At 45.9% G+C, this 20,633-nt stretch overlaps 1 protein-coding gene across 3 annotated transcripts in view; it reads left to right on the plus strand.

The window, feature by feature from the left end:
* Positions 1-450: 450 nt before the first annotated feature.
* The window catches only part of akt1 (v-akt murine thymoma viral oncogene homolog 1), a 28,838-nt gene continuing 8,655 nt past the window's right edge, over positions 451-20,633 (plus strand). The window contains exons 1-7 of one of the 3 annotated variants that reach the window (XM_069718664.1): positions 451-607; positions 5,546-5,731; positions 17,594-17,722; positions 19,093-19,204; positions 19,586-19,712; positions 20,275-20,406; positions 20,538-20,603. In XM_069718664.1, the coding sequence (XP_069574765.1) occupies positions 5,686-5,731; positions 17,594-17,722; positions 19,093-19,204; positions 19,586-19,712; positions 20,275-20,406; positions 20,538-20,603 (612 nt within the window). In that variant the 5' untranslated portion in view covers positions 451-607; positions 5,546-5,685. Of the gene's footprint in view, positions 608-649; positions 665-2,455; positions 2,552-5,545; positions 5,732-17,593; positions 17,723-19,092; positions 19,205-19,585; positions 19,713-20,274; positions 20,407-20,537; positions 20,604-20,633 lie in introns of those variants that run through there. The other 2 variants (XM_069718666.1, XM_069718665.1) reach the window with 2 other exon arrangements.

A 20,633-nucleotide genomic window follows, 5' to 3' on the forward strand; every position in this document is an offset into this window, starting at 1 on the left:
TGAGCTTTTTATAAAAAAAAAAAAAAAAAAAAAAGAAAAATGATCTACAGATTAATCAGTAATGAAACTAGTCACTTGCAGGAAACCCTGCAGGTCATTCTGGAGCAGCTGGCTGAGTACCAAAATGAAATCACAACTTTACTGCTGCAAAAAGTTAATCTTATACATTATCTAATGTGATTGTTCCAGGAAAAAAAAGAGAGGACCTCCTGGAAACCTTACAGGGACTTCTGCAGGCTCCTGAATCCCATTTTGAAAACCACCGGCACAGATAAAACAGCACAGAGTTCAACAAGGCCATGCAGAATAAAAAGCCTCTATAGTAAACGCTGCAGGGTTTTTTTTTTTTTCAATGGGAAGGCTGACAGCTTAGCTACTACTCCTCCTGTGAATGCGACTCATACCGGGTCGGCTCTAGGACCCGGGAGAGCGGGCTGCCACAGAGGCATTGCAGACAGCGCGTTTGGGAGGTGTAGTGGAAGAAAGGCAAGAGAAACGGAGTAAATGAGAGCACTTTTGGCCACATTGTTGAAGGACTTATCAACTTAAAATACCGCCGAAACAGCTCACAATAATGAGACGGACACATTGTTGAATTCCTGTCCAGGTAAATGTCCGCGTTTCCTTCGCATGGTTAACTACAAGAGGTCGACAGCTAGACAGGGTAGGTCCCCATTGTACTTAACATGGGATGCGGTTATTCTCACCCAAGCTGCCCTGCTAGGCCCCATATCCTCTCTATCGCTAAATGCAAACCCGAAATGAGCCACTTTCCTGACTTCACTTCGCCGGAGAAGTTGTTCAGCACGAAAAGTCGAGGGCTTCCCGTGAATTACAACGCGGTGTTGTTGTTTTTTTGAACAAAAAAACCCCAACAGTGACCACTTTTGAGACTCAGCCCTCAGGCCAGAAATATCTGCAGTCACGTTAACTTTCAAAGGTTCACCTCTGCTACAAAGTAGTTGTTGCTTTCATGGCCCGGGAGGCGACAGAAACCCAACGAGCAGCTCATTCATTGTCAGGAAGCACGTCTGCGTTTGTTTACTTGTTGGAGTGAGAAAAGTGGTTTAATGTGAAGAGCGTTAGCTTTGTTTGAAACCCTGGTGTGTCTACGTAACATCATACAGGGTGCTACATCTTTGTTGTGACTTGTTGCCGCCCCATGCTGGCTCCCAAAATGGGGTCCAAAGACCTTTTTTTTTTTTTTTTTTCCCTTTGTTTTTTTAAATCTATTAACTTGGTTGTTTAAGAAGCCACAATACTGTTCTTCTCTTGTTTACCTCTGTAGTAATGTGCATGTGGGGAACTGTTTTTTTGATAGTTGTCACTGTCCTCACTGTTATCATCCCACCTACAGTGGCACTAAATCATGTTAACTATAGGGTTAAGTAGATTTATTTTTATATAAATGTTATGAAGTGGGAGTCTATGATGATGATGATGATGATGATGATGTGGTGGGAGTCCAAATGACAAGGTGTGTCTGCTGCACATCTGAAACCAGCACAGGTTTTTTTTTTTTTTTTTTTAAAGGCTTTAATGTCCCAATTTGAGGGGAAAAAACAACAAAACACCACTAATGTTCCTGCCTGTTTTGTCTCTCCCATCTCCCAGGGCTTTACATAGTCCAGAGAAAAGAGGACGTTGTCCCCCCTGGGCATGTTGTGCCCGTAGTGCCCTCAGTGACAAAATGTTTTCATCGGTCATGAGACTGCGTCTGTCCAGTGTGTGTTTATGTGTGTGTGTGTGTGTGTGTGTGTGTGTGTAAGAGGGACTTGGCATGTGACCTGGGGAAGACGCAACAAGCTGGCGTAATGATGCAGCCAGTGACTGCTTGGCTCTATTTAGAAAATACCAGTCACCTCCCACCCAATCCCCTCGCAGCCCCGTTGACGCAAATGTGCCACCAGTTGCATGCAGAATCTGAGGAATGTTGTTTGAAATTTTGTCCCACGTGAGCAGGGAGACGGACCTGCTTGCACCACAGGGGGGGGGGTTAAGATGCATCACCACTGAGAAAGATGTGCCTCTTAAGATAGTTGGTCGGCGTGAGAGTTATTTCGTCTGTCACCAAAAAACTGATTTCAGCCTGAAATACTTTCTGTTTCACTCGTCTTGTTTACTAGTTGCAACTTGATTTGCAACAACCGCCTAAATTAAGGCCTCTTTTTATTTTTTTATTTTTTTCTTGAAAGGACGCAATGAGTAAGATCATTTGAATAAACACAGCTTGGTGTTGCATCTTTAATTGAGTTCACGGCTTGTCTGAACAGCATGAAAAAATGAATATATTAACGTGAGTCATAAAAGCGTTGTTGTTCGTGTCATCACAGGATTAAAGCAGTGACTCTACTCCTCTTTCAAGGTTGCAGTAACTGTGGTTGGTGTTCAGCCACAGTTACCCGCGATATTCTTATCATTCATGGTGTGTTTTCAGGGAACTTGAAAGAGGAACTTGGTGCTGTATCGTAGATCACTCTAATTCTGGTTCCACTGTGGCATTTCAACACAAACTCAAGTGTCAGTTCAGGGGCTGTTTTTCCAACGACAGGTGAGCGCGTTTGATGTTGTCCTTCCTGTCAATCATTTTACATATTCGAGAGTGTATGTTTGTACCTTTTGTAACCATAAACCAGCAGCTGACTCTCTTGTTTACGTGAGCGGTAGCAGAAAATAGAGCAGAAACAGACTTGCATCTATTGATCTGTGATGAAGGAAGTGGTGCGGTGACGTTGGCCTGATTTTCTGCTTTCTGCTGTAAACACATGGGACTGTCCTCTCTGGCCCGGCGACAGACTCGGTGTGTGGCATCTTCTGCTGCATGATACTGATTTGCGTTGAATGGGATGGCCCCTGCGGCCGGAGCCAGAAAGATGAATGATTGAAAGCTGCCCTGACATCAGGGCAGGCAGGCAGGCAGTGGCCCAGAGGCCCGAGGACCATGTGACCCGCTGTCAGGGTACTGGGTTCATTCAGTGGCTGCTGGCTGCAGCGCTGGCAGCAGCCCAGCTTTTTCCACACAGGCCGCAGTAGCAACAGGTCGCTCCCATTAAAACAGCAGCGCTCTGTTGTGGCTCCAGAGCCGGTCTTGTGCATGTGTTGCTTTTTTGGCTGTGGTGTGTGTGTGTGTGTGTGTGTGTGTGTGTGTGTGTGTGTGTGTGTGTGTGTGTGTGTGTGTGTGTGTGTGTGTGTGTGTGTGTGTGTGTGTGTGTGTTTGTGCGTGTGTGTGTGTGTGCGCGCACGCGCGCTCAAGTTTGTTTGTGCGATGTATCCCAATGTGTGTATAATGTGTGCGTGCCGGTGCCACAGAGTACACACTAAGATGCCGGAGGGATCCGACGGTTTGTGTGAAGCAGCACAGCCTCCAGTGCAATAAACAAAAAACAAAAATAAACTTCTATTTCATAAACTCAGCTCTGCTCATTGATGGAAGAGAGCGAGCGGGATGGCAGAGAAAAGACGTGCTCGATCACACACACGTTCACTGACTGATGTATTTGAGATTGTACTGATTCGACGCGTAGTCTGTCAATAGTCACATTCACTTCCTGTTGTTGTCCCCACTAGTAAGCTGGATGAGGTCACTCACACAGAGCCCTCTTTTGATGGCCCTGCTTCGATGGAGCAGCAGGAAAATTGATTTCAGTCGATGGTCAGAGATTGCCTGGTGCTCTACGTGATATTTGTGTGAACAAGCCTGGCAATTGATCATTCTTTTGCCCCCCCACTCCTGCATTCAAAGCTATCTTGCCATCATAAAGTACTAAATCTGAATCAAAGGGTCAAGTGTTTTGGTTGTGATAGCCCGCAGGTTTCAGTGTGTGCTGCTGATGGAGACGTCTGTGTTGAATTAAGCCGGTTTATCAGATGACACTACAGTCTTCTCTTATACATCGTTTTACTCGAGTTTAATCAAGTCAACTACAGCGACTTACGCTGCAGCTTCATCTTTCACCCACATTTAGTTTTTATGCTGCTGTTGCTTTGCTAACAGAAGTCCGAAGACCTTAAAACACGTTTACTCTGTAAATGTGACTTGTGTGTAGTTAGGAGCCCGAGTTGTTGTTCTGTAAACACCAGTCTGGCATTTAGCCATGTCAGGACCCGGAAACGTTTCTGTGATTCGTCCCTCCGTCACATGTTGGGTATGTTCTTATTCAAATAGGAAGAAAAAATAAATAAACGGCAGCTGTCACAGATTCAGGGCACAAAGTTTATTCACGTTCTTTAACGTATGAATTTTTTCGTCCTCAGTATTTTTGTTGACAAAACCGTGTCACCTTGAGATCTATCAGCTGTAACTGTTATGAGCTTTCAGCAGCATCACATGATCCTCATCAGCTTTTGACGCGGAGCTGCAGATTTGTTTCTAATCCTGTAATGAAAAATCAAACTTGATCATTTCACTGTCTGTTACCAAAAAAAAAAAAAATAAAAATCCTATTATTTTCCTTTTGTAGTATTCCTAAAGCCTTTCATCATATCACATGATCTCAGGTTGTTTTTTAATCCTACAACCTGATATTTGAATCTGAAATGTGTCATATACAGTATGTTTTTTTTGTTTTTTTTTAACAAAACAATTGCTAATTGGATATTTCCAACCAAATCAAGAGCGTTTCTATATTTTTAGTTAAATTGAATCTTTCACACAGATTCTTTACTGCAACACAGCAGTGTAATCATTTAAACTGAATTTCATTATAAAGTATCTCGTTTGCGCAAGGAAATTAAATCAATTAAATAGTGACAAATGAATGTTAATTTTAAGTTGCAGGGAAGATTTTGCTCAGTGTGATTCTTTGATTTGAGTCAGAGTGAATCTCCATGTTTCTCCCATCTTTAAAGCTCAAAATGATCATAAATGTAGAATTTAGGGAGGCTATCAAAATGTCCTGGTTTTTGGCTCCATGTTGATTCATGTTGAACTTCACTGACGGCCAATGCAGCGCTGCACAACTGGAAAATCCTTTTGTTTTCCGGCTTTTTAAGCCCATCATCTGGTCCAGTTCAAGTTTTAAGTATAACCCAAATATGCAAGTGGAATAATAATCTGTGGCATCCCCCGCAGAAACATATACTGACCTACATTACACCGTTAACAAAAACACACAACTCACCAGCATATGGCGCTATGAACTGAGCTGAACTGACTAAACCATTAGGGACAGACCACAAAATAAGTTAAAAAATAAATAAATTAAAAAAAATCCATTATTTAGGTTGGCTGTGAAAATTATTTGACATCATTGTTTTGTCACTGTTCTTGTGATGATTAGAAGAAAACCACCCAGTCTATCGGGGATAGCAGAGACCTCAGTGTGAACGGCTAAAACCACGACCTCACGTAGACGTTTGGACCTTGAAATGTTGCAGGTTCCTCTTGAGAAGGACGGCGCTGTGGTCAGTGGTCCACTGACTGGGCCATAAAGCACGAGGATCTTCTCAACTCTACGCTGTTGACCCGAGGGTTAATATTCAGACAAGTGGAAACAAATCTTTCACCTCAATGTGGGGCTAATTTTTACTTTCTTTCAACTAATAGGTAACCACCATTGAGAAGGCGGCTATAAACCCCAGGACCCCATCTCCAGGCTCCTGCACAGAGCTGAGTGAAGGAAACTTGGGAAACAAAGTTGTGTCTCTCCCTGTGGGAAACCTGGATCCTCCATCCTGCCCACCATCATGACCAACGTGGTGATCGTTAAGGAGGGATGGCTGCATAAAAGAGGTAAATCCACACATGAAGTTTGTATTCTATATCACTTATAAAGTCAAATTATTTGATTATTTCAAATGTAAAAACAATCACTGTATGCCCTTCATTATTTGTGTTGCAGGGTTTGTTGTATGCGTTGTTTGCAATTCAGTCAAGGTGTAGTATAGTCATCATCATCACTTATTATACTACGACTGTGCAAACATGTGTTAACCAAGAGAGCACAGTATACAAAATATGCAATTACAATATGTTCACTGAGCAAATGATTTAAAAATCTCTTGTTGATACATGTCAGAGAAACGTATTGAAGGGCAAAAGAAATACATACTTTTCATGCAACGCATATTTGGGGTTTTCATTAGAGCACAGAAACTTTTTGGGAAGATTTATTAAACTTAGTTGATAAGTCTTATTGTTAGGGATGTTTCAGGGTCTCCTTAGTCTGGCTGTCGTAGGCCTGGGTTAATATTCTTTAATATTCATGTTTTTAATTTTGTTTCCTTGCTGTGTTTTTTTTGTGTGTGTGATCGTACACATGTTCCTGGTTGTTATTTTACATTTTAGTGAATTATAACTGTATTTACAACCAGGTAGTATGGCAGCTCTAGTAGAAACAGATATCCAGTTGCAGAGTCCCCAGTGGGCCCCATTGAGCTGCTCTGACGGTGCTGTGTGGCGTGGCATGGCTCTGTGTCGGGCTTCAGTCCTGTTGTTTGGACGAAGAGGCATTCCTCACATACCTGCTGGCTTTGAGCAGCTTTATGTGTGCATACTAACTTCAACTGCGGCTGGCTCGCAGAGCCCACTCCTCCTCCTCCACCTCCACCACCACCACCACCACCACCAGGGGCAAAATAGGATAAGAAACTTCTCCAAAACCACTGGAAGCTCCTGGGCCCAGAGCCAAAGAACCGGGCTTTTACTGGAAGAGGGGAAACCAAGACTGAGACTTATGGGATAAGGTGATGGGAGCAAGTCACTAGAAGAGTTCCTGGGACTCAAGGGGGAAGAGAGTGCTGCTATGACATGTTATCCCACACTCCCCCTCTTCAAGGCTCGGCCCTAAGAGCATAACAGGCTGCTGTTTTAGGAGTGGGTCAGCCTGGTTCGGATCAGTCGGCCTCAGTCAGACACACCCGTGTTCTCTCGGTGAGCGTAAGGTTAAACTGCTCGGTGCTATTGGGGTTTTATTTGCAGAAGCCGAAGCTCTGCTAATGTCATAAAATGTGGAAGTAGTTAACAAAAATATGGTTTTGGCTAATCTTGCATTTCCTTCACCTCTTAATAAAAACCTGCAAGGTAAAATTTAGAAGCATGTTATCTGAGACTTTGCACTCAACTTATGTTTTTGTGTCTATTCAGAGAACAGAATCGTCATTACTTTTGAAAGGAGGTGGGTGGGGGGGGGGGGGCACACGCATGTAAAATCACATTTCAACACCTTCGCCAGTGACGATAAGAACGGAACATTTCACATAGAAAGCCGGTGTAAAATATAACCGTAAGAGTAGTCAAATAGTGACTGGTAAGAAAACAGTGATGGTGTGTGGCAGTGGTGTGCAACTAGACACACACACACACACACACACACACACACACACACACACACACACACACACACACACACACACACACACACACACAGTTCTAGCAGTTGACACCCGTGTAGTTGTGACACACACACTAAACAAACAACCCTTCAGGAATAGTGAGTTGGCATGCTCTTGTAGCCCAGCAGCTGTGCCCTGTGAAATGTCACCCAGAGCCTCTGTGTTTTGATTTGAGGGCGTCCGCCTGCCTCCCCGACAGGAAGGCCTTCAGTGTCGTGTCACTGTCACGCCGTCTTTGCCCCAGAGCCACCGCACAGAAGGTGAACCTGCATTCGCCCTGTTCTGCTGTCCATCACCTCGGCCAGGCGGCCTGCACTCTGCAACCATCTCCCCGTCCTGCACCTTAAGTGGAGCTTTTTTTTTTTTTTTTTTTTTTCTGTGTAGTGGCGCCACCCAAGTGACTCAAATCTCCACGTGGGCGTGATAATAAATGGCTTATGCCGCCTCTAAGAGTGTTCACCATGCTCATTACTCCCATGTGTGCACTCAAAACACCAATTTAATGTTTTACAAAAGATAGGCCGTCATGTTTCCATCCACATGTAGTGTGTGCTCCATGGCTGGGGAACTACTTTCTTTATAGGACGGACCGGTTTCAGAGGCCTCGTCTTCTAGCGGTGCCTGCTTTTTTTTTTTTTTTTTTTTTTTTGTGGGTTTTACATGGTGATTGGATTTCACAGGCAGAAAGCACAGCATCTCCGGCATGTCAGCTGAACACAGCCGTTGCCCTCGTTCGCACTCTTTGATTCCTTTCTGATTAGTCATCTCCAGGATGCATGTGCAAACTGTGTCAAGACTCCTGAAAGAAAGAAAAGTAGAGCGAGCATTGTGCCTTGGTACCCTGTAACCCCCCTCCCCCCTCCCACCCACCCTCCACCACCCCCTCCACCCCCGTCATTACAGAATCTCAGCCTTGGAGTTGCTCTGAATGTTTCTTCCAGACAGGCTGCGCTCAATGAAATGATGTCATTCTGAAGGACACACCTTCATACTTTCTCCTGAAGCCTTGCGCTGCGGTAATGTGTCTGGATCGTGGACACCATCGGGGATGTGTTGTTGAGACTGTCATCTCGTTTATCTGTGTGGAAGGACAGTTTTGTAATGCAAGACAAAGCAGCTGAGTTGAATGAGAACGTGTGTGTGTGTGTGTGTGTGTGTGTGTGTGTGTGTGTGTGTGTGTGTGTGTGTGTGTGTGTGTGTGTGTGTGTGTGTGTGTTTAGATATGAATATGTCAGTGTGAAGCATATTTATTTAGAAGTTGCACTGCCAGCAGGAAGTTACCCAGTGCCCTTCTGCACAGACCGCATCACAAGTACAGGCTTGCAAAAACACTAACTTTGTTGTTACTATCATAACCAGTTGTTATGTGTCCCCAAATGATACTTCCCTTTTAGATCCTTCAGAGTTCACCCACACACTTTGAATGTGCCTACGGCCTCTAGTGGCCACAGAGACTGAGCAGCATGTTATTTCTTTTTTTTTTTTTTGCAAGTGTGTTTTTGCAAAGTTTCCATCAAAGCCGGAGCATCATCAGACATCAAAGAGGCAGATTGTGGGTTCCCTAGTTTCCAGGGAAGCGCTGTGGCCAAGAACCCAGTGAAGCTCAACAGAACAGCGCTCGCTTGTCCTCCCCTCTTCCCTGGCCCTTGTTTGTTTGACTCATTTGCTCCCTGACAAGTATAAAGAGCCGGCCCCCTCGTTAGGCTAACGAAGGCCACAACAACTGTTGGAATTGGGTAGCACGCTCAGCTGGCTTCGGCTCATGAGAGGAGGTTGGGAGAGAGAGAGAGAGAACACACACCAGTGGAGATAGTGACGGAAAAGATAAAGGGGCGAACAGAGAGAGACAGAAGTTGAGCAGCGTCTTTGTGATGTTCCCAGGACATTGTTCAATGACCCACTCGGCCCGAGGAGAGCTGCTGGATGTTGTGTGCGACGTGCCACAGAGACCCTCCGGCGGTTTGGTTCGGGGCTCATCAGCCGATTGGCTCCTGTGCCGGTCATGCGGCTGAAGGACACTCATGAGCTGTTCCTCCAAGCGAGACCTTGTTGGTGGTCGAGGAGACTGCATGAGACGCAGGAGGGGGGGGAGGCTTATAAAACACAAAACACAGTAGTCGGTGGAGAAGAAACTTTTGAATATCTGTGCCTTCTGCATCTGGCGAACAGGCCTGCAACAGATTAGCCAGCATTTTCCACATTTGTATTAGTTTGCCCTGTAAGATGTCAGCGAGGGAATGCAGCGTTTCCTGCACTGTTAAAAGCTCTTGGAGAGCAGCAGACCCTCCTGGTGAACAAGGTCTCATGATACTGCAACGCTGACTCTCTCAGGACTTCAGGACTTTGACTTGCTGCCAGATCTGCTGCCGGGCTCCTACACATCCCCTCGTTACGGCTGTCACGGGCCGCACGCTGCTGCAGTACACAAACCCGCCCTCAACAAAACACACTACTGCAGGACAAAAGGAAGAGCTCATTAAATTTGCTAATATATTCACCTACAATGGGAGGGATTTAACAAACTACTGTCTCAAGAAACCAGCAATTCTTATCTATTTTGAAGTTTATTTATTGCAATATAGTTTCTTTAATAAGAAAATATAACGCAGTGCTTTACTAGTTACATTTTTAGTAGTGGGATTGTAATCTGCAGCATTTTCTTTTTGTTTGAATCCAGTTTAGTCCGCATATTTTAAACTGATAGATGGCTCCTAAATGTTAAATAACTGATCCGAAGGCAGTGCAGAAGCAAAACAAAGCGTCGAGGGCTGAGTGAGATAAAAAGGGATTTTTCAAAAGGGGAAAACTGTTGGACCGACTGTGGGATGTAATTCAGTGACGACGAGTAATTTAGTAGTTTGACTGAATCTAATAGCATCGCACGTGTTCTCTTTTAATAACTTTTTAGAAAATAAACTTTGGTGGTTAAATATCCACACTCGACCCAGCTGATCACCAGCAGTGGAAGCTGTGGCAGACAGATCTGGGAGCGGAGCCCCCCGTAGGCAGCGTCCAGCAGCAGAGGGTGTCACACCGGGAAGCCAGCACTCTGGCCGGGTGTCTGGCCGTCAGCGCGGACCCCCCGCTCGGGGTAATGGGAAGCAGTCTTCCTGCTAAATGTGGTGGAGAGAAGTAAATTACTAGGGTGCAGCTGTCGGCAGGCTGGCGTGGTGGGGGGAACCAGGATGCTGAGGGAGGTGGCACTTCCACCGTTTGCCTCCTCTCATGGCGGGCTCGCTGTGTGCTTATTTTGCTGTACAGAGTCCGCCTGCTCCACCCGACGTGGTGCTCCACCCGACGTGGTGCTCCACCCGACATGGCGCTCGCTTCCCTTTTTGTCTGTCGCTTCCTCACTGTCCTCAACTGCGTCCTTCCTCCTGTTCTCTTCCATTCTTCCTTTCCTCCTCGTCTTCACTGCACCTCCTCCCCTTTCTTTTAGCCCACGCTAACCCCCCGCAAGCTTACCCCTCCTCCCCCCAGTCCTCCCGCACTTCCAGTGCACGCTCACCACCCACTGCCCACCACCCCACCATCCTGTTGCTAGGATAATGACCCTGCTGACAACTCAGACCCGTGGCGGAAGCAGCTATGGACCAGCGAAAAAGCTCCCGGTCTTTGACATCAATCACATCACTGGCACCTCTCTCCAGTTTAGGGAGGGTGGGGGAGACGGAGAAGTGAGGAGGATGCTCAGCTGTCTTCTGACTGAGAGCTGACTGTACGCTCAGAAATTTTCATAGATCCCCCATATTAGCTTAATCTGTTAGTCAGAACATATTTTACGTTATTCAGAGGTCACCGTGTACGTTTTAGAAGGTCGTTGAACATCACCAGCAGCTGGAGAGGCTATCTGTCTCCGAACACCAGGATCCCCTGGAGTTTATTCTTCGCTTGTTTGAGGATGTTAGATCTTACACTGGTCATTGAGAGTTCATTGGCAGTAATTTGCTCTAAATAATGTGTGTTTATTTGTTTGCCATGCAGTAACCCAGTTAACTAATCCATGGACTGCTTGTTTACCCAGGGAGAGGGGGCAAATCTCAGCCCCAGTGTGGCAGGGGGGGAACTTCCCACAGTGTCTCTATGGTAATCAGCAGGTGTCACTCACCACAGAGAAGAAGTGAGGGCTTTCTTACGAGCGTGAGAAAGAGGGGCAGCCTCCATCACACCCCCAACCCCCTTGCTTTTTTTTTTTTCTTGTTAGGGTAGCAGCAGCAACCCTAGCGACAGAGAGCGAGTGAGAGGGATAAGGGGAAGAGACAGACAGGGCTAGATTGGAGTCTGGGGTGGCCCTTCAACGCAACCTGTTGATGCTGCTGCCAAAGCCCTGGCAACGGAGTCCCCCCCACCCCCCCATCCAGCTGCATGGGAGAGAGAGGGGCCAACAAAGGAGGTTTGGAGAGTTGGGGGGGGGTGTCAGGAAGACGTAAAGAAAAGGAAAGAAAAAAGGGAGACCAAACTCCTGGATAGTTCAGGATGGCATGTGAGCCCGGTGCTGCCGTATATGGTCACAGTGAGCCGGGCAAACGGGTAGACGGGTGTTTTGGGCCGCTCGGCTCGGAGCCCCGCGGCACGGCGGAGGTGGAGTGTGTGGTTTGCCGGGGCTCGGCGGTGACCCCCTGCATCAGGGAGCCCCCGCTCCTCTGGAGCAGGCAGCCCGCGGCTCATTGAGATGCAGGGCACAGGGTGGCAGGCCGCAGCTGCAGCCTACAAGCACAACCCGGCAGAAAAGGGCCGAAGGGATGGCGGGGGCGGCTGAGGAAAAACCAACAAAAGGCAAAGCCCCCCTTCCCCCTCCTCCCTCGCTTTGGAGTTCTAATTCCCTAATCCTCAACCTCCGCCCACCCCGCCGCCCCCCCCACTCACCCACCCCTCTTTCTCATCCGATTCTCACACACACACACACACACACACACACACACACACACACACACACACACACACACACACACACACACACACACACACACACACACACACACACACACACACACACAGTTTGTGCAGTTACCACTGGCTCCCTTCCTCTCATCCCCAAGCCATGAATGGCCAGACGGGGACAAAACCCAACAGCAGCCCTCTGAGGAAGTCCAACCACTGGGCACTGAGAGGCGCATTTTGTCCGACCCTTTCTTGGTTCCTTTCACTCTGCCTGAGATCATTTACCTGCTTTGTGTGTGTGTGTGTGTGTGTGTGTGTGTGTGTGTGTGTGTGTGTGTGTGTGTGTGTGTGTGTGTGTGTGTGTGTGTGTGTGTGTGTGTTATGGTTTATCAAGTGCCAGATGACTGAGGTGATCCTCTCTGTTTTAAGATTATTGTTTTGGAAATCTATTTTAAAAAAAGAACCTCTTGAAAGTACAAAGAGAGCGGAGTGAGCAGCGGGATGAAAGGGATGATGTGCAGCAGAGCTGTTAGTGTGGACACATTGTTGGGACACTGCGGCCTCTCTTTTGGGGGCCGCTTGATGAATGCTACATGATGTGTCTTATTAAAAGCCAACAAGCCACAGCAGCTGGGATTCCAACATTCCTGTCGTTGTCACATAGAGACGGATGGAGCGCTCCTCGGAAACAGCCACTAACCTCCGTCACTCCCTCCTCTCCTTCTTCAGTCCAAAGTCTTCCACATTTTTCCCCTTTTATTTAATGATTCCTTAATAAGACTGCCTGGCTAGCTCTCGCTGTTTAGGCCTCTTGTGCCAAGTTGGCTTTGCAAATGGCTTCAGTGTCAAAAAGAAAAGCATTAATGTACATTCGAATCCCTCGGGGCCTTTTTCTTTCAAGTGCTCGTGGAATCAGGTGAAATCTTGAGATTTGAAAAGATGCACACACGCCGGTGATCACTTCTGCATCTGGAAAAAGATTGTCCACTTAGATTGACTTTCTAAAACAAGGGAAACTCTGTCGGGGGGCCTTTTCAGACCGCAAACTAGCATTCAGAAACATACGGAGCTTCTGATTTGATAAATGCATGCATAAGCAAACAAGACGATGCTCCACCGTGTGCAGCTGTGGCCAAACCTGTTCTCTCCCCCCACCGCCCCCCCACATTTTACCTTGTGTGTGTGTTTGGGGTATGGAGGGCGTGGCGGTGGCCTGCTGGAGCTGTCCATACACAGGGCCATGCAGCAGTTGGCAAATAAAGATGAATTCTGTTGTGTTTGGCAGCGGTTCTCCGTTCATTATTTTCCACTTTGCCCAGCGAGCATCCCAGCCCTCAGCAGCTGCTTGTCATGTAAAGACACTCTATCAGGTCCTGACAGCTCCTCCCATGCACACACATACAGTGTGCATGGCTCATGCACACTTCACTTCACCCCCCCCCCCACCCTCCCCAACTCACAGCCCTACATATGTGGGGAACATATGCAGTGATCTGTCTCACTACCAGCACAACTCTTCGCACACTGCGTCGCTTCCTCATCCCCTCCGGTTCCCTCATATCTCATCTTGTGTCAAATCTGTCTTCCTATTCTTCCGTCCTCTCCCCTAATTCGGTTGAGCCGAGCCACATGTCTGCTGTCACACTTCACTTTTATTAGAAAAGCTTTGATTCTGGGACACGGATAAGTTAGCGGATGTCCTCGTGTGTGTGTGTGTGTGTGTGTGTGTGTGTGTGTGTGTGTGTGTGTGTGTGTGTGTGTGTGTGTGTGTGTGTGTGTGTGTGTGTGTGTGTGTGTGTTGTGTGTGTGTGTTACACTCGAAAAGACAGTCGAAGCATGTTTTATCTTATCTAGGTTGTGGTCAGACTGTCTGTTGGCCACTTTCCTGTTTTGAAGAACACATTGACATCAAAAGGGTTTTAGTTTACTGAAACACTGACGACGGACCGACTTAAAAGCAGAAGGCTCTCCTGTGTTGTTGTGCGACCCATTGTCCTTTGTCAGCCGTCTGCAGAGTTTCTTACTGTACGTGTATTTGCGATCTGCTCTGCAAAGCGTTGAAGTCCAGTTGTGTGAAATATTTAAATGAAATTTTGCTTCACGTTAACGTCATTAATTTGATCGGTGTTGATTTATTTTTCCTGTCTATATTAACCTTGCATAACACTCCTTGTGCATAAGTACTATAGTAATATAGTTCTGTAACCACATTCACTTCTTCTGTGTAAGTGAATATTAAAAGATGCAATAGGTCCCAGCTGTCAGTTTCAGTTTCTAATCATGTCAGTGCTTTAAAAACAGCCACTGTGGAAAGTACAGCAGAATAAAAGTAGAAGAGGGAAATGTGTGTAAATAGGAAGTTGACAGGGGTCATCTTTGTTGTTTATGAGATCTGAGCGCAGACTGTTTGGAGGGGTGGCAGGGGTGGGGAGGGTGGTTTGAACTTCAGAGTGGTGAAAACACACATCGCAGACAACCGGATATAGCTGCTTCCACTCTCGTCATGTGACCAGGTTAGTGGTCTCAGATGAGGAAGTTGCAGTGTCCTCCTGTCTACAAGGAGCACGTCTGAGCGAAGAATGAGCTCTGCAGATTATAATAAGATTATTAAAGCCTCGCTTTAACAATGAAGATTTTATTTATTTATTTATTTTTTAAACATCCACCTGTGGCGTATTGTTTTTAGTAGAGTCACATCTCGGGTGTCACGTTCCTTCATGAGCTCGTCGTGTGCTTTGTGTGACCTCTCCCCAGTGACCATGCACGCGTTCATACCTCTCCATATCACAATTGCGTAATTCAGCACGGTGAGCATTGTTATTAGACCGAGACTTCACGGCTGGCGTCGTCGTCGGTGATCCAGTATGTGTTCTGATACCGAACATGCCACGTCCTGGAAGCTGCGTCACCCGCGAGCGGCTGTGCGATGCGTCAGTGCAGCTTTCAAACCTTTCAAAACAGACCGTCGTAATCTCTTGACGCGCAACTGTATTCAAGCACATGTCCGATGCGTGCCTGCACATAAACACCTGTCTCTGCCCATCAGGATCCAAATGACGTCAGAACGTCTCACAGTCGGGAAGTGATTTGCTGAATTCCCAAAACTTCTAAATTGAAACTCTAGTCGGGAGTGAATGTGGAGCCTTCATCTCGTGTCGCGGTGTCAGGTAGGGGGCTCATTATGCTGCCTCTGCATTGTGCACATACTGTCCTCAGTGTTGGCTGGCAGGGACTATAGCTGGGGGATGTGGGTCAGCCAAAACCTGACCACATAGTGAGGCACCAGCTGGGGCCCAGCTGAGGAGAACACGGCTCGGTATGGGAGGGGCTCAGGAGACTTTCTGGACACAGATGGACTTATGTTTGTTGAACGGGATCTCGACGTAACCGCCCGCTGATCTTTCAGCGACTACGCGTGCTCTTCTGTGCTTTGATCGTTTAGGTTTCATGCCCACCACGTCTCCGAGCATCAATGTGCAATGAGGACACTTTGTTGTAAAGCAGCGAGAGCGTCAATCTGACGGCTGACAAAGTCGAGCTAATTTTCTAAATGAGCTATAGTTGGTGTGAAAACGCTGACTCTGCAGAAAAACCAGATGAAAGACATCCTCCGTTGCGATGATGAAAAATTGCAACAACATATGGGACATTACTGTAAATCGAAAACTAAAATGTAGAGCGCTCGGAGACAGATTTTTTTTTCTCCTCCTGTGTGGTGTTGGTGCAGTTGACAGTAAATCCTGTTTGTTTTACACTTTTGGTTTCTGCTCGAGGTTTAATGTGTTGATGCCCTGCTGCAAGGTGATGCACAGACCGCCTGCTTAAAAGGCTTCATCTTACTGCTTGAGGTCAACTTAGGTGACTGCTTTCCTAATGTGTTCTCCCGCCCTCCTTTTTTTTTTTTTTTTAGCTTTGACTCTGAAAGCCATAAGTAGGATGTCCCATCACAAACTTACTGCTTTATGAAAAATGTGTAGAAAAGAAGCGGGAAGAGGAAGTTTTTCATTTTAAGGTGTCAAAAGTGACAAATCCTGAACAGCGACATTCAGCTCGTGTTATTAATTTATATGATTTCTTTAAATATTTTATAAAGACGTGCACTAAACAGAGGAGACGTCGCTCGCTGCTGTTTGCTCTGCGCTGTCTGATCTGTTATCGGTCTCATCAGTCAGAAGTGTGTGTTTGAAGGAGAGTAACAGAAGCTCATATTGACAGATCCTCTACTACCCCCCCCCCCCACACACACACACACACACACACACACCACTTCTGTGTTAGAGGAAATGGGGCAATTAAGGACAGCTTGGTACGGCTCTGCATGGGGTTAATATGCGTCTCCGTAATTAAAAATAAATTACAGTTTTCCTGTATAAATATTCAAGTTCCACTCCACAGTGTGCCACTGTCTTGTTATTGTATGTAAGCTATTTTTTCTTTCTTCTTTTTTTTTTCCGTCTGCACAACATCTGGCGTAACATTTCCTGAAGCATCACCGGAATAAATTGAGTTTTGTCTGCCTAAGAGAGATTAATTTGCGTGATGCTGTTGTGTCTACGTGAATGGGGTGGGCATGCATCGCATGAGGTTGAGGCTTGTCGTCTTGAAAACGGGAATCGTGGAAAGTTTTATTCGTCAATCGAACTGATGCTTTGACCAACATGACGCTAAAGTTAAAAGATTGCTTGGACATTCGATTTCACACATCGAAGTATAAACTTATTACAGGGAGATTCATTCAGCATATTTTTTTAAAAGCAGTTGGACAAATTCTGCACAACTATCTGTGCAGAATTGCCTCAAGTCAGAAGTAGCTGTGGTTGAAGATTAAAACCAAGTACCCCAAATGTTAACTGTACGTTAGACAAATATAAAAAAAATTCTTTCCTGCATGGGAACATTTTTCAACCTTGATCCGTAGCTTTAACTCACTATTTCAAGGAATTGGTAAGACGATGTTTTTAGTTCAGATTAAATGCTGGAAAGGGGAACACACCGGGTGGGAAAGAATCTTGACTTATACTAAAAACCAGCATTTGTCCTGCAGCTGACCTACACAAAAAAAAAAAAAGACAGTGACAAGATGGTCATTTGATGGAGCACTAGCGAGCAGCATAGTAATTAGAAATGGGTTGTACCGCTGGGGATTAAAAAAGACATCGAAAGAGAGAAAGGACAAAACGGTTTTGTCATTAATCATGAAACCACAATGTAAACAAAATGCTCGTGCATTGGTCAGCATTTTGAGAATGTACACGCATTTCTCAGTGGAGGTTTTTCTGTGAGCAGTAAAGCAACGAAAAGCTCATGTCAGTTTGTCACAAGTTATTTAATTTTGTCTCCTATAACTCAACAGTCCTTTTCAATGTCTTTCTCATATCAGGAGAATACATCAAGACCTGGAGGCCACGGTATTTTCTCCTGAAGAGTGATGGTACATTCATTGGCTACAAAGAGCGACCGCAAGATGTTGACCAGCTGGAAACCCCCTTAAATAACTTCTCCGTAGCACGTGAGTATCTGTTTCAGAGAAACCACCAAATTTTTTCCCCTCTGTTTCTTGGCAGCTCGTTTTTACCCTTATTTTGTTTGCTGCTTGTCTTGTTTTTGCTCGCACTGTTGAAACAGATCACATACTTGTTTGGATTTTACATGTCTCTTGCCTCCGGCCGCCCTGAGAAGTCGTTGACGGTTTAAGCCCGTCGTTACCAAGTGGTTGTGAAGTTTAAGTGTGAAAAATAAGAACTATTTCAATAGTTATCCCTCTCTGTTTAAAACGCTGACAGAAAATACCATCAAGAAAGAAATGCCCAGAGTAGCCCAGTTCCCATCTTCACATCAGAGAAAGCGGCTGCGATAAACTGTGCAGATGACTGAACTCAGCAATTAGACAGCATACTGTTTGTTTAACAAAATGTTTCCTCCCTGACACTCTTGAGTTATCGTGGCTATTAGCCGCCTGATTTCAAGTATTTATCTGGGCTCCGCTCTGAGGCTCCGCCTCCATCAGCGAGGGCTTTGCTTCTTGTCACCGCTGCGACCCGACCGCAGAGGACACATGGTGCGCCGCTGCTGACGGGGCTGCTGCAGCTGGATTACATTTTCACCCTGATGGAGCCATGTTGGATCTCAGTGGTGGTCCACTCCGAGTCCTTAATCCATCAGACAAGAGGCCATTTTGTGTCACTTTCTGACACATTTGCTGACATGTTTCATTTGGGAACAGATGTTAATGCGAAGGAGGTGCAGATGGGGATCTCTGCTTTGGAAATGCAGTTATTAGACTGTTGTGAGTAATTGTTTTGCAGACTGCTTGCAAGACAATTATTTGGTTCAAAAATGAGACAATTTAACAAAATGGCATTAAAGAGGAATGAGATACGTATTTCGATAAATCCTCAATGAAAAGAAGTAAATCTGATGCCTAAACATTTTCTGGTTTGAGTTTATCCAATAAGATGCTTTTTGCTCTTTTTATTTCACTGTAAATGTCTGACATGGTGTCACCTTGGATACGAGCATAGTTTTCACTATTTGGTCAAATGTTATGGACAAACAGCTCCAATCAATAATGTCGGAACAGTTTTGTCAAATTCTGAAAATGATTAGCATTATAATCTATATTTATTCCTTAAATCTAAACAGTTCAGATTAAATAAATATTGGAACACTATATAAGGAAATGTTATGTTTTAAGAAGCGTATAAGTTAAGGATCAGAGTTGTTTTCTTCTACCAAAGTGCACCTGTTCTTTTCCAAATTGGCCGACAGTGTCTGTTCGGGTGGCGATAAAGATAAATGGCTTTAACTGTGGGTCTGTCTCTGCCCTACACACTGGCCCTTCTCTTCATCTCCCTCCCCTCTCTCCCTGACTGTGGTCAGAGTGCCAGCTGATGAAGACGGAACGGCCCAAGCCCAACACATTTATCATCCGCTGCCTGCAGTGGACCACTGTCATCGAGCGCACCTTCCACGTGGAGACCCCCGAGGAGAGGCAAGCGAGAAGCACACACACACACACACACACACACACACACACACACACACACACACACACACACACACACACACACACACACACACACACACACACACACACACACACACACACACCTCTCCGCTCACAAGGCAGTAAAACACAAATCATTTACTTGCAAAGAATTTGCCTCCTGTCGCTTGAAAGCGCTTGATCAGTTTAAGAGCTCCCTAACGTAAGAAGTATAAACAAACACACACATTTATTCGTTATTATACACTTGCCAGAACTCACACTTGTAAATTGCCTTCCTGTTGATAAGAAGACGGGATGCGGCTTCTGGGCTTGCATGATGGTAAATGGGCTGATGTAATCTCTGCTGCCTTGTGTCTCCCTCAGGGAAGAATGGACCAAAGCCATCCAGACAGTGGCTGAGGGCTTACAGAAACAAGAGGAGGAGATGATGGACTCCTCTCCGGACCCCATGGACATGGAGGTCTACTTGACCAAACCCAGACAAAAAGTGGTACTGGCCCATTTCCACTCTGCTATTTATCTTCTGTCCTTTTATCCCCACTAGTCTCCTTCTTCCGTTCCCTATAAGTACCTTTATTCCTCCTCTCGCTGAGTAAGTCCTTGTTTCCTAAGTTGCCCGTCGCTCCCCTCCTCCGTCCTGCTCGGCCTTATTTGTACTTCCACAGCTGTAGTCCGTTTTGTGTGGCCTCTCCCGCTTTCTTTCCCAACATCAGCCGTGGGTGGCTTAGCACCGGATAGCATGTCCACGAGGTTTCACGACCCCCCAGGTGTCGTGACATAAAGGTCCAAGGCCACCGGATTGGATGTCCCCCACACAACCATTTCCAACATTCTCTTCAGTGCCCGGGGTCAGAGGTCAACCGAAACACAACCACATATAGGCCAAACCATTAGAGGAGTGGAAATTGTTCACCGGGTGAAATAGTGCCTTAAAAATGCTACAGTGTTGTTGTCGGTGGGATTGTGTGTCCTGCCTGGTTAGCGCTCGAGTTTGTTAATGTTCCCGTTGGTAACCAGATCTCTCTCTCTCTCTCTCTCCTTTTGCCTTCCAGACTATGCACGACTTTGAATACCTCAAACTCCTGGGAAAAGGCACTTTTGGCAAAGTTATTCTCGTAAAGGAGAAGGCCACAGGACGCTACTACGCCATGAAGATCCTAAAGAAGGAGGTGATCGTAGCAAAAGTGAGTGGATGCCAATGAATAAGTAAAGGGGTGAAAACACACTGGGGGGGGGGAGCGGAGCAATGACTGATACCTAAATAGTTGGCTATTGTAAGAGTTGCACAAACAGTCTTTGTGCTTTCTTTTTCCAGGATGAAGTGGCACACACACTCACAGAGAACCGAGTCCTCCAGAATTCAAAGCATCCGTTCTTGACAGTAAGGAGCTCCTCCATACACCTAAACTCA

The sequence above is a fragment of the Brachyistius frenatus genome, unplaced genomic scaffold, assembly GCF_029030835.1.
Source record: "Brachyistius frenatus isolate BFR_SWC_R1_liver_20210118 unplaced genomic scaffold, ASM2903083v1 Contig_196, whole genome shotgun sequence".
Lineage (NCBI taxonomy): Eukaryota > Metazoa > Chordata > Actinopteri > Embiotocidae > Brachyistius > Brachyistius frenatus.